Here is a 12,163-nt window from a genome sequence, read left to right as displayed (position 1 = left end):
GGTTAATCCAAAATTATAGATGATTTTACTAAGTGCAAAGTTCATAAAAACAACCAGGTGGAAAGTAACTATGGGAGTCCCATCTGCCACTATAGGCTGAGAAATAATATGCATGCGTGTCCTGTTGGCTTGTGGTTTGAACTTGGAGAAGACAGATGGCACTTGCTGAGGCCAACAAAGGAGTCCCAATGTGCCTTTTCATGAACAAATACAGAAAAGGAGTCTAAAGCTTTGTTGCCTGTGGGTTTGGAGCTCTTACCCTTTAGCACTAACACTTTGCTATTCCAAAATCCCAAGTCTGAACATCACTGAGTTCAACATAACAAACAATAGACACAGCGCCCACTGGAAGAAGATGAGAATGGATGAAAGCAGTAATTAGTATGTTCAGTCTTTTATATGAAGAACTGCTGACAATAAGCAACAAAGATGAAGTAAAACAACGTATTTATAAATAGGGACCTTAGTTTTCAGTTTTTAATTTAGTTATCCCGGAAATTGATTAGTGTTTATTATAAACGAACAAAAACAGGAGAAAAATCAGGATGAAAAACTGAAAACTTTTTTTTCAACAAAAGTTCTCCTGTTTTTTGGTCCATTATAATAAACACTGATAAATTCCTGGGAAAAATAAAATGAAATAAAAACTGAAAATGAAGGTCCCTATTTATCAATAAGTGATTCATCATTATTATACTATAAATTGTCATTGTAAAGCAACACAAAAATGATTCCTTCTTAATGCTTTGATCCAAACAAAGAAGTCTTATGTGCACACTGGTGTTAAAACTTCACCACAGCTCTCTACTGTGCACATTGTTTTTTTTTATTTTTTAATCAATATTAATATTTCACTGATCTTGCTTCAAACTTATTCTCAATGCATGCAAACTATGTAGTATTACTGCAAGCTTTCTACCATGAAAAGAATATACTTGACATGAGTAGGCTAGGCTTAGTATACTGCTTTACTCTGAGTTTAGCAAACATTTTTTGTGCACTAAAAAACTACTTCCCACATAGTATGATTTTAAGCACACAAATAAATGTGCAGTCAGCAGGAAGTAAAAAAGTGAGCTAATTTGGTGCACCCTGAATACTAATGAGCCGCAGATAGAATTACTTCCAGTGCAAGAAAGTACACTAAAAATTACTGTACCTTTTTACTTTGCTTTTAGTGTTGAAAAATTACTTCACTTCAGGGGTTGAAGTAAAGTAATAAGTGAATGGAAGCTAACAAATCATCTACTCAAGGACAGGAGATCCCCAAGTGTGGACACGCAGACCTGGGACCCCCTGATCCAGGTCTCTGATCACCCAGATGCACCATTCCCATCCTTACCCATTACATCCACATCTCCCATTATGCCCCCCCCATACCATAAGCTCATCCACCAATTCATTCCCCCACTATGGCCCCTCCACTACCTAAATCCATTGACCCTGACCCATTAACCCACTTACCTTCCCCCACTATTCACCTACCACCAAGGTCATCCTTAAGATCAAAACAGGGAGATTGCCCTGGCCCTGCACATTAAAGAACCCAGCACCAACATTCAAGAGAACCAGCGGATCAGAGCTTATATGGCAGAAACAGTCTACAATGCTCTTGCCTATACTTCTGGGTTTCCTGGCCACTTGATACTACTGCCTCTCTCACACCTCTTCCTCTGGCAGGGATGTCTGCGATTGCAACCTGATGGACCTTTCTGGGTTAGCAGCATGCTATTGGCCCTGAATCTGAGGTGGAAAAGGAACGAATGACACACCTTCTCCCCTTCCCCACTCAGCTCTTCAACCTCAGAGGGCCCTGCTTGGGCTTATTTGTACTGGGCCCCACGGGTCAGCACTGCCTACCCCTCATCCCACCCACTCACCCACTCACTAATTCACCCCTACCAACTATACCATGCCCCCTCCTCCCACTCATTATCCAACCCCAGCGAGTAGGGTTTAGGTAAGTGCATGATGCTGGGAGGATGAGAGGCATGGATTAGTGGGGCTCTAAGGTCCTGGAAAAGGGTCCTTCTGCCTTGGTGATCCCAAGTCAATTGAGACTGAACCAGAAAGCCTACAGTTGTATTTATATCAATAGGTGGAGGTGAAAATTAAGTTTAACTTCCATCTCAAATCATTGGTTACAAAAATGAGTTAATTTCAAAGTATGCTTTATTTCTAAATTTAGTGCTCCCTTTTAACTACTGTGTGTTATGTGTCTTATTTGCTTATTACATCAGATATAAATTAAAAATGTACCATGGTAGTAAACAAATCAGCACTAAATTTTACTGTAGTCTTATTACATTGAGTTAAAAGTAAGATTAAATAAAGTATTCTTAACTTGAAAACTTATCTAGATGTGATAGAAGAATTCATTTCCTGTAGCAAGAAACAGGATGTTAAACTGCAGAAAAATGTGCAAAGTATGATGAAAGCGCAGGCACGGGAAGAGAGGATCAATGGACAAACAGTAGCTAAATTATCAATACTACATCAGTTGTCACATCACTCAAAGCAGTGATGTGACAACTGCTGCCTTCCAAAGGATAAAACGCTGAAATCTGTTCTCTTAGAAAAGGCCGGTCTGGTTAATGTCATCTTCAAACTGCTGAAGGAAATGTTACAAAACAAAGAAACACCACTGTTCTGTTATTTGGTTCAGGGCAGCAGCTTTTTTGGCTCAAACTTGACTCTTGAAACCACTAATTTACCGATCCAAATGTGACAGCTATAGCGACTGCGGCGGGGATGGATCTGAATGAGTTACTTATCACAGCTCTATAGGATTGCAAGGAATAAACATTGTACAAATAGTGATGTCCTGGCTCCTCAGCTTACTATCTCAGACCCCCCCCCCCCCCCCTTCACCGAGCGCACTGACTTCAGATTCAACCCAAACCCCTTCACAAATCCCTCTATAGACGGCGTGCATTGCAGCTCCCCTGCTGTGATAAATTTAAAAAAAAAAAAAAAAAAAGCGCCGCGAATTACATTTTTAACGGAAGGCAAAGACCGATCAGAGGGAGCGTGCACTGCCCAGCCGGGGAAGGCAGGGGACAAAGCCCTGTTGCTCCACGTCTGCCAGTGTACATGAGGCAGAGGGACCGGTGGCCAGAGGGGTCCTCTCACCGGCGGGAGTGACAGGAAGGGGGTGGGGGGGGGGGGAGGGGAGAGCACCGCGAGGACAAGAGCCCCCTAGAAACCGTTATCCAATTCTGGCCCTGAAAGACAAGTCAGAACCGAGGGCTCTCACCTGACTCGCCTTGTGGAACTGCTTCTTCAGCCCCGCCACCGACATCCTTTATTCCGCGGCCACGAGAGACGGAGGGCAAAAGGGAACAAGAAAAAAAAAATAGACAGGCAGCGAGCCCCAGGGCAGTCGCCTTCCCCCTTCTCCCCACAGTAGTCCTCACACACTGGGCGAAGAAGCCCCGCCCCCGCCGGCGCTGGCGCCTTCCAAACGGTGACATCATCGCCCTCAGCCATTGGTCGTTGGCCCCGGCTATGCAAACCCGAGATGTGGGCGGGCTGGAGAGACGGGGGGAGGGGGAGTGTGCCCGCCCCTCTTCGGGTTCCGGGAGCTGGACGAAGGGGCGTGGCTGTCAAGAGGGAGGCGTGAGGGAGGGGCTGTGCCCCGCGGCCGTGGTGGTAACCGTATCTGGTCTTGTTGATTTCATTCCTTATCGCGGCACTTGAACTGTAGATCGCGTGGAATATGCAGCTAGGCTCCTGGAAAGAAGATGCGTGTTCCCTTCGCATCGTTTTAACTTGCAAAAGTGCATATATGAAAATCACACATAGGCAGCATTGCCTACTGTAATGGACGCAAGGAAAAGGGAGTGAAAATCTGATTGTTCTCGTTTAAATTGGGGGATTCTAAAAGAGTAGATTGACTTTTGTTTGAGTGCCTTTCTAGTAAACCTTTGCAACTACTTGCTTTTGAACCTGTGTTCTACGTATCCAAGATGAAAATATCTATTGTAAAGCCAAACGATCCTACTAAATAATCCAGCTGTTGCATAAACTCGATCAGTCAATCAGACACACACAACCCAATATGAAGGAAATCCAGGGACTTATCAAGGATAAACCAAAGCAAACTAAATGGTACCCCGGTCGTATATTTCAAACTTTTTTTCAAAATACATTTTGTAGGACCGACACTGGGACAGCTTAAGTTGCCAAGACTGCCACTTGTTTAATGTCCAACTTTACTTTATTCAACACATTTCTTATATTATTTTTTTAAATTCACTTTCATTATCAATTTTTTGAAGGAAATGAGCGGTAGTTTTTAATTATTCCTAATAGTGTCTATAACTATATCGACACAAGAAAGTCAAACTTTTAACAGTACTTGACTTTGCACACACACACACACACACACACACACACACACACACACACACACACACACACACACACACAACCAGAGACCATCCACACCAATCAGTGCTCCACTCACTCACAACACCCCACATACAGTCTGTCTCATCTATACACAAGCAACAGCGCTTACTCACAAAAGGATGTTATAGAGCCTTGCACCTCAGCGGGGAAGTGTAAGTTTATATTTGTTCCACAGATGTTAATACTTTCATCTACAAGGGGGATATCTCCACTACAGAGTACAATATATCATTTAGAAGCTACTTTACCACAAGCCTTTCCCACAATGAATCCCCGTTGGTTTTTAAAAGTTGGCTTCCATGCACCCAAACATATTTCCTCTCTTTATCTTCCCTCGTCCTCCCAGCACTCTTCCCCTGACTAGGCATGAGCAGGCAGGTAGTACAAAGTCATTGGACAGAGAATAGCTCTCTGCCCCTCCCCTTCCAGGCAGCCTGCACAGAGCAAAAGGAAAGGTGGAGGTAGCTGAGGTTGGTACTGATTGAATAGACAACAACCATTCTGCTCCCTAATCCAGCCCCCACCCCCACCCCCGCTTCCCATTAGGAGGTGTGTTTGGACTGGATAAAGCAGAGCAAAGAAATTAACTCTTCTACTCTTTAATCCAGCCTCTCCCCTCCTGTTGTTTCTCCTTCTCCCAGGCAGCTGGCAGGGAACAGGAGGGAAAAGGTCAGATTTCCCAGGCATGTGCACACACCCTGAGCAGAAGAAATACTAATTATTGGTGGTTACACCCAGGCTGTTCAGTGTTCTTCCACAACCTGACACTCAGGGACATGGCCCCTCCCTGGAATAGCCATCACTACAGGGTGGCAAGGGATGGCAAATGACTCCCCCCCCCCCCCCAAAAAAAAACAAAACCAAAAACCCAAAACAACTGTTTGTCATCCCTTTGCTAGAGGAAGAACAAGAGGAGCTGTAGCTGTCAGGAAGAATAGTGTAGCTGGTGGGGATCCCCAGGCTCCAGCAGCCAAAGAAATCTGGAGCCTAGAGCAGCAAGAGCCTGTCCCCACCACTCTGCCTCTTCCTTCAAGCTACTGGCACCATCAGCATATTTGATATCATGAGCCAGCATTTCCTGTTGCTGATCTCATATGAAATGGAGAATAGGCTGGGGAAGGAATGAGACACAATGGGAGGACTGGGGAAGTGATAATGAAGAATGGAAAGCTGGTAGGTGTTGCACTGATGGTGGACCCTTGGCCCGAAGTGAGGTTGACGCTACCTGCAGGTCCCCACCATTGGGAGGCGGAGCAAGCTAGGAGACGGAGGTCGACTGGAGCTTCACCAATACCAACCCACATTCCCCTCAGGTTGAGCCCTTGGGTACTGGGGCCGGCTGGACTTAGGCAGGCCTCCGTGTGACGACTCCCACTTGGTGTAGACAAGGGTACACCAGGAACCAGCAGAGGTACTGGAGGGCCGAAGACGGTCTGGACGAGGCAGGGTTCCAGAGATCCAGACGCCAACAGGAACAGAAGAAAGCAGGAGGCGACCAGGTATGGATAGGCCAAAGCCTGAGAGGCCAGGTCCATAGGATACCAAAGGAGAATCCAAGGCAAGCTGGATTCAGGGCAAGCAGCAGGAAGGCACGGTACCGGAAGCACAGCTCAGGTCAGAGCCAGGAGATCAGATCCAAGCGTAGTCTGGATGAAGCAGGGGTCAATACCAGAGAATCAGTCCAAGGGTATAAGGAGAAGGTGAAGGAACAAGCAGGAACAGGAACAACAACTGGAACAGGAACCAGGAACGAGCAACGAGCACTTGAACAATCATGGAGACCTGTTGCCAAGGCGAGCTCTGACTATCAGGGCTTGCCTAAAATAGTCCCGGACCGGTGACATCACTGCAGCATGCAAATTTTCTCTCATGCATATTCATTGTGGATATCCTGAAAACCCGACTGGCTGGTGGGCCCCCAGGACAGGGTTGGGGACCACTGTGTTAAAAACTGGAGGAACAAAGGGGAAAGCCGACAGTCACTCAGCAGTGCATGGTTTGGAGAAATGTATCCTTGAAGGATACTAATGAAACAGGAGAGTTAGGGCATCCCAACAGAGAGGTTCCATTAAAAGCAAATATAGTCCATATGCCTATATGTAAAAAATCACCAAAACTAATGATTTCCGAATTATCCCAAACAACTGAAAAGCAGGTTGTTAAAACAAACAAAAAACACACTTTGAAATGTCTATATGCCAATGCCAGAAGTCTAAGAAGTAAGATGGGAGAGTTAGAGTGTATAGCAGCAAATGATGAGATTGACATAATTGGCATCACAGAAACTTGGTGGAAGGAGGATAACCAATGGGACAGTGCTATATCAGGGTACAAATTATATCGCAATGATAGGGAGGATCAACTTGGTGGGGGTGTGGCACTTTATGTCCGGGAGGGTATAGAGTCCAACAGGCTAAAGATCATACAAGAGACTAAATGCTCAGTAGAATCTATATGGGTAGAAATCCCATGTGTGTTGGGTAAGAGTATAGTGATAGGAGTATACTACCGTCCACCTGGACAAAATGGTCAGACAGATGATGAAATGCTAAGAGAAATCAGGGAAGCAAACCAATTTGGCAGTGCAATAATAATGGGAGATTTCAATTACCCCAATATTGACTGGGTAAATGTAACATCAGGACTTGCTAGAGATATAAAGTTCCTGGATGTAATAAATGATTGTTTCATGGAGCAATTGGTTCAGGAACCAACAAGAGAGGGAGCTATTTTAGATTTAATTCTTAGTGGAACACAGGATTTGGTGAGAGAGGTAACGGTGGTGGGGCCACTTGGCAACAGTGATCATAACATGATCAAATTTAAACTAATAACTGGTAGGGGGACAATAAGTAAATCTGCAGCTCTAACACTAAACTTTCAAAAGGGAAACTTTGATAAAATGAGGAAAATAGTCAGAAAAAAACTGAAAGGTGCAGCTGCAAAGGTTAAAAGTGTTCAACAGGCTTGGACATTGTTTAAAAATACAATCCTAGAGGTGCAGTCCATATGTATTCCACGCATTAAGAAAGGTGGAAGGAAGGCAAAACGATTACCGTCATGGTTAAAAGGTGAAGTGAAAGAGGCTATTTTAGCCAAAAAATCATCCTTCAAAAATTGGAAGAAAGATCCATCTGAAGAAAATAGGATAAAACATAAGCATTGTCAAGTTAAGTGTAAAACATTGATAAAACAAGCGAAGAGAGAATTTGAAATGAAGTTGGCCATAGAGGCAAAAACTCATAATAAAAACTTTTTTAAATATATCCAAAGCAAGAAACCTGTGAGGGAGTCGGTTGGACCATTAGATGACCGAGGGGTTAAAGGGGCTCTTAGGGAAGATAAGGCCATTGCAGAAAGACTAAATGAATTCTTTGCTTCCGTGTTTACTAGTGAGGATGTTGGGGAGATACCAGTTCCGGAGTTGGTTTTCAGGGGTGATGAGTCAGACGAACTGAACGAAATCACTGTCAACCTGGAAGATGTAGTAGGCCAGATTGACAAACTAAAGAGTAGCAAGTCACCTGGACCGGATGGTATGCATCCCAGGGTACTAAAGGAACTCAAAAATGAAATTTCTGACCTATTAGTTAAAATTTGTAACCTATCATTAAAATCATCCATTGTACCTGAAGACTGGAGGGTGGCCAATGTAACCCCAATATTTAAAAAAGGCTCCAGGGGTGATCCGGGTAACTATAGACCAGTGAGCCTAACTTCAGTGCCGGGAAAAATAGTGGAAACTATCCTCAAGATCAAAATTGTAGAGCATATAGAAAGACATGATTTAATGGGACACAGTCAACATGGATTTACCCAAGGGAAGTCTTGCCTAACAAACCTGCTTCATTTTTTTGAAGGGGTTAATAAACATGTGGATAAAGGTGAACCGGTAGATGTAGTGTATTTGGATTTTCAGAAGGCGTTTGACAAAGTCCCTCATGAGAGGCTTCTACGAAAACTAAAAAGTCATGGGATAGGAGGCGATGTCCTTTCGTGGATTACAAACTGGTTAAAAGACAGGAAACAGAGAGTAGGACTAAATGGTCAATTTTCTCAGTGGAAAAGGGTAAACAGTGGAGTGCCTCAGGGATCTGTACTTGGACCGGTGCTTTTCAATATATATATCAATGATCTGGAAAGGAATACGATGAGTGACGTTATCAAATTTGCAGATGATACAAAATTATTCAGAGTAGTTAAATCACAAGCAGACTGTGATACATTACAGGAGGACCTTGCAAGACTGGAAGATTGGGCATCCAAATGGCAGATGAAATTTAATGTGGACAAGTGCAAGGTGTTGCATATAGGGAAAAATAACCCTAGCTGTAGTTACACGATGTTAGGTTCCATATTAGGAGCTACCACCCAAGAAAGAGATCTAGGCGTCATAGTAGATAATACATTGAAATCGTCAGCTCAGTGTGCTGCAGCAGTCAAAAAAGCAAATAAAATGTTAGGAATTATTAGGAAGGGAATGGTTAATAAAACGGAAAATGTCATAATGCCTCTATATCGCTCCATGGTGAGACCACACCTTGAATACTGTGTACAATTCTGGTCGCCGTATCTCAAAAAAGATATAGTTGCAATGGAGAAGGTACAGAGAAGGGCAACCAAAATGATAAAGGGGATGGAACAGCTCCCCTATGAGGAAAGACTGAAGAGGTTAGGGCTGTTCAGCTTGGAGAAGAGACGGCTGAGGGGGGATATCATAGAGGTCTTTAAGATCATGAGAGGTCTTGAACGAGTAGATGTGACTCGGTTATTTACACTTTCGAATAATAGAAGGACTAGGGGGCATTCCATGAAGTTAGCAAGTAGCACATTTAAGACTAATCGGAGAAAATTCTTTTTCACTCAACGCACAATAAATCTCTGGAATTTGTTGCCAGAGGATGTGGTTAGTGCAGTTAGTGTAGCTGGGTTCAAAAAAGGTTTGGATAAGTTCTTGGAAGAGAAGTCCATTAACTGCTATTAATCAAGTTTACTTAGGGAATAGTCACTGCTATTAATTGCATCAGTAGCATGGGATCTTCTAGGTGTTTGGGTAATTGCCAGGTTCTTGTGGCCTGGTTTGGCCTCTGTTGGAAACAGGATGCTGGGCTTGATGGACCCTTGGTCTGACCCAGCATGGCAATTTCTTATGTTCTTATGTTCTTATGTTCTTATCAGGGTTTATTTTGAGCATCTGTCCCTTCCTGAATAAATTCCAGACTTCACTCCCATGTGACAGAATGATGCTCACTAAAGAGGACCCAGGTGAAGGACCATCACTAGTTAACAAGAAACTGGAGGGGAGGGGAGTAGATGTTACTCCGTTTACAGTGGAGAATGTGTGGGAAGAGCTGGGAAAACTGAAAGTGGACAAAACCATGGGGCCTGACGAAGTTCATCCCAGGATACTGAGGGAGTTCAGAGATGTGCTGGTGGGTCCGCTACGTGACCTGTTCAGTAGATCACTAGAAACAGGAGTAGTGCCTAGAGATAGGAGAAGAGCAGTGGTGGTCCCGCTTCACAAGAGTAGGAGCAGAGAGGAGGCTGGAAACTATAGGCCGGTTAGCCTCACCTCAGTGGTGGGTAAAGTGATGGAGTCGATGCTGAAAGAGAGAATAGTGAACTATCTGCAGTCTGAAGAATTGCTGGACCAGAGGCAGCATGGATTCACCAGGGGAAGATCCTGTCAGACAAATCTGATTGACTTTTTCGACTGGGTGACTAGGGAATTGGATCAAGGAAGAGCGCTAGATGTCATCTACTTGGATTTCAGCAAGGCTTTTGATACGGTCCTGTGAATAAAATGAGAAGCTTAGGAGTGAGGGCCAAGGTGGTGGCCTGGATTGCAAACTGGTTGACGGACAGATGACAATGTGTGATGGTAAATGGAACTTACTCTGTAGAGAGAGCGGTGTTAAGCGGAGTGCCGCAAGGATCGGTGCTGGGACCAGTCCTGTTCAATATCTATGTGAGCGACATAGTGGACGAGATAGAAGGTAAGGTTTGTCTGTTTGCGGATGACACTAAGATCTGCAACAGAGTGGACACGCCGGAAGGAGTGGAGAGAATGAAACGGGATTTAAGGAAGCTGGAAGAGTGGTCGAAGATATGGCAGCTGAGATTCAATGCCAAGAAGTGCAAAGTCATGCATATGGGGAGTGGAAATCCGAAAGAACTGTATTCGATGGGGGGTGAAGGGCTGATGTCTACGGAGCAGGAGAGAGACCTAGGGGTGATAGTGTCTAATGATCTGAAATCAGCGAAACAATGTGACAAGGCGATAGCTAAAGCCAGAAGAATGCTGGGCTGCATAGAGAGAGGAATATTGAGTAAGAAAAGGGAAGTGATTATCCCCTTGTACAGGTCCTTGGTGAGGCCTCACCTGGAGTACTGTGCTCAGTTCTGGAGACTGTATCTACGAAGGGACAGAGACAGGATGGAGGCGGTCCAGAGAAGGGCGACCAAAAAGGTGGAGGGTCTTCATCGAATGTCTTATGAGGAGAGATTGAAGAATCTAAATATGTACACCCTGGAGGAGAGGAGGAACAGAAGTGATATGATACAGATTTTCAGATACTTGAAAGGTTTTAATGATCCAAAGATAACGACAAACCTTTTCTATCAGAAAATAATCAGCAGAACCAGGGGTCACGATTTAAAACTCCAGGTAGGAAGATTTAGAACCAATATCAGGAAGTATTTCTTCACGGAGAGGGTGGTGGATGCCTGGAATGCCCTTCCGGAGGAAGTGGTGAAGACCAGAACTGTGAAGGACTTCAAAGGGGCGTGGGATAAAAACTATGGATCCATAAAGTCTAGAGGATGTGTATGAAGAGTGGGCGGCTCGCGGGAATGACGGCTACTACCGGAGATAATACTCTTATTCAATAAACATACACAGGTAATGTGACTCCAACATTGCTCTAAGCTTCAACGGCAAGAGGTAATGTGGGGGAAAAAAAAAAGGATTTCCATTCACAAAAAAGCAGGGAGTAGCTTGCTTGTTACAGCGGATACTACTCCAAACCAAATAAGCCTGATACTTCACTTTCAATGTATATCTAGCACAGCTCTCTGCTTCAACAGCAGGGGAGAAAGTCTGATACTTCACTTTCAATGCATATCCAGCATAGCTATCTGCTTCAATGGCAGGGGGGAATGAAGAAAAGTGGATCTATATACAGACAACAACCATCAAGGACTGAATTACATAGTCGGGATAAACAAGCATGGGTGTAGCTTGCTTATTGAGGCGGTTATTATCCCTAACTAATTAAGCTAGATATTTCACTTAGATGCAGTTCCAACACTGCTCTCTACATTAATGGGGGGGGTGGGGGGTGGTGGAAGTGAAAGCTTGCTGGGCAGACTGGATGGGCCGTTGGTCTTCTTCTGCCATCATTTCTATGTTTCTATGCCATGGAATAATCTTAGTAGTAGTATTGCCCGGTGAGTGGAACTGACTTGGAGGGGTTCTTTATTACATAAAAAGTCCTTGAAACCAATTTGAAGGCAGAGGGCCCTCTAGGGATAGTGTCTCCAAATGGGTTGATTTTTGCACATACCATAACAAGAATGAACCTCACCCATCAGCCAAGGCATGTTGGATATGATCTGTCTCTCAAATTCACTGCTTGTGGTCTTCTTAAAACTTGCATTGTGCCAAAGAGTTCATAGGATGAAATACGTACAGGCAACATATGGAGATGCGCTTGGAAGATGTTTTTAATCAGGCCGGTGGCATCCAATA

At 44.2% G+C, this 12,163-nt stretch overlaps 1 protein-coding gene across 1 annotated transcript in view; it reads right to left on the bottom strand.

Annotated features, from left to right (window-relative positions):
• SH3GL3 (SH3 domain containing GRB2 like 3, endophilin A3) overlaps window positions 1-3,406 on the bottom strand; it is a 90,192-nt gene extending 86,786 nt beyond the window's left edge. The window contains exon 1 of the mRNA XM_029574437.1: window positions 3,257-3,406. Within this exon, the coding sequence (XP_029430297.1) occupies window positions 3,257-3,301 (45 nt within the window). The 5' untranslated portion in view covers window positions 3,302-3,406. The remainder of the gene's footprint in view (window positions 1-3,256) is intronic.
• Between the last annotated feature and the right edge of the window lie 8,757 nt (window positions 3,407-12,163).

Source organism: Rhinatrema bivittatum, chromosome 13 (genome assembly GCF_901001135.1).
Source record: "Rhinatrema bivittatum chromosome 13, aRhiBiv1.1, whole genome shotgun sequence".
NCBI lineage: Eukaryota > Metazoa > Chordata > Amphibia > Gymnophiona > Rhinatrematidae > Rhinatrema > Rhinatrema bivittatum.
Note: the sequence above shows the minus strand (reverse complement) of the source record. Positions and strands in the feature narration are given on the sequence as shown.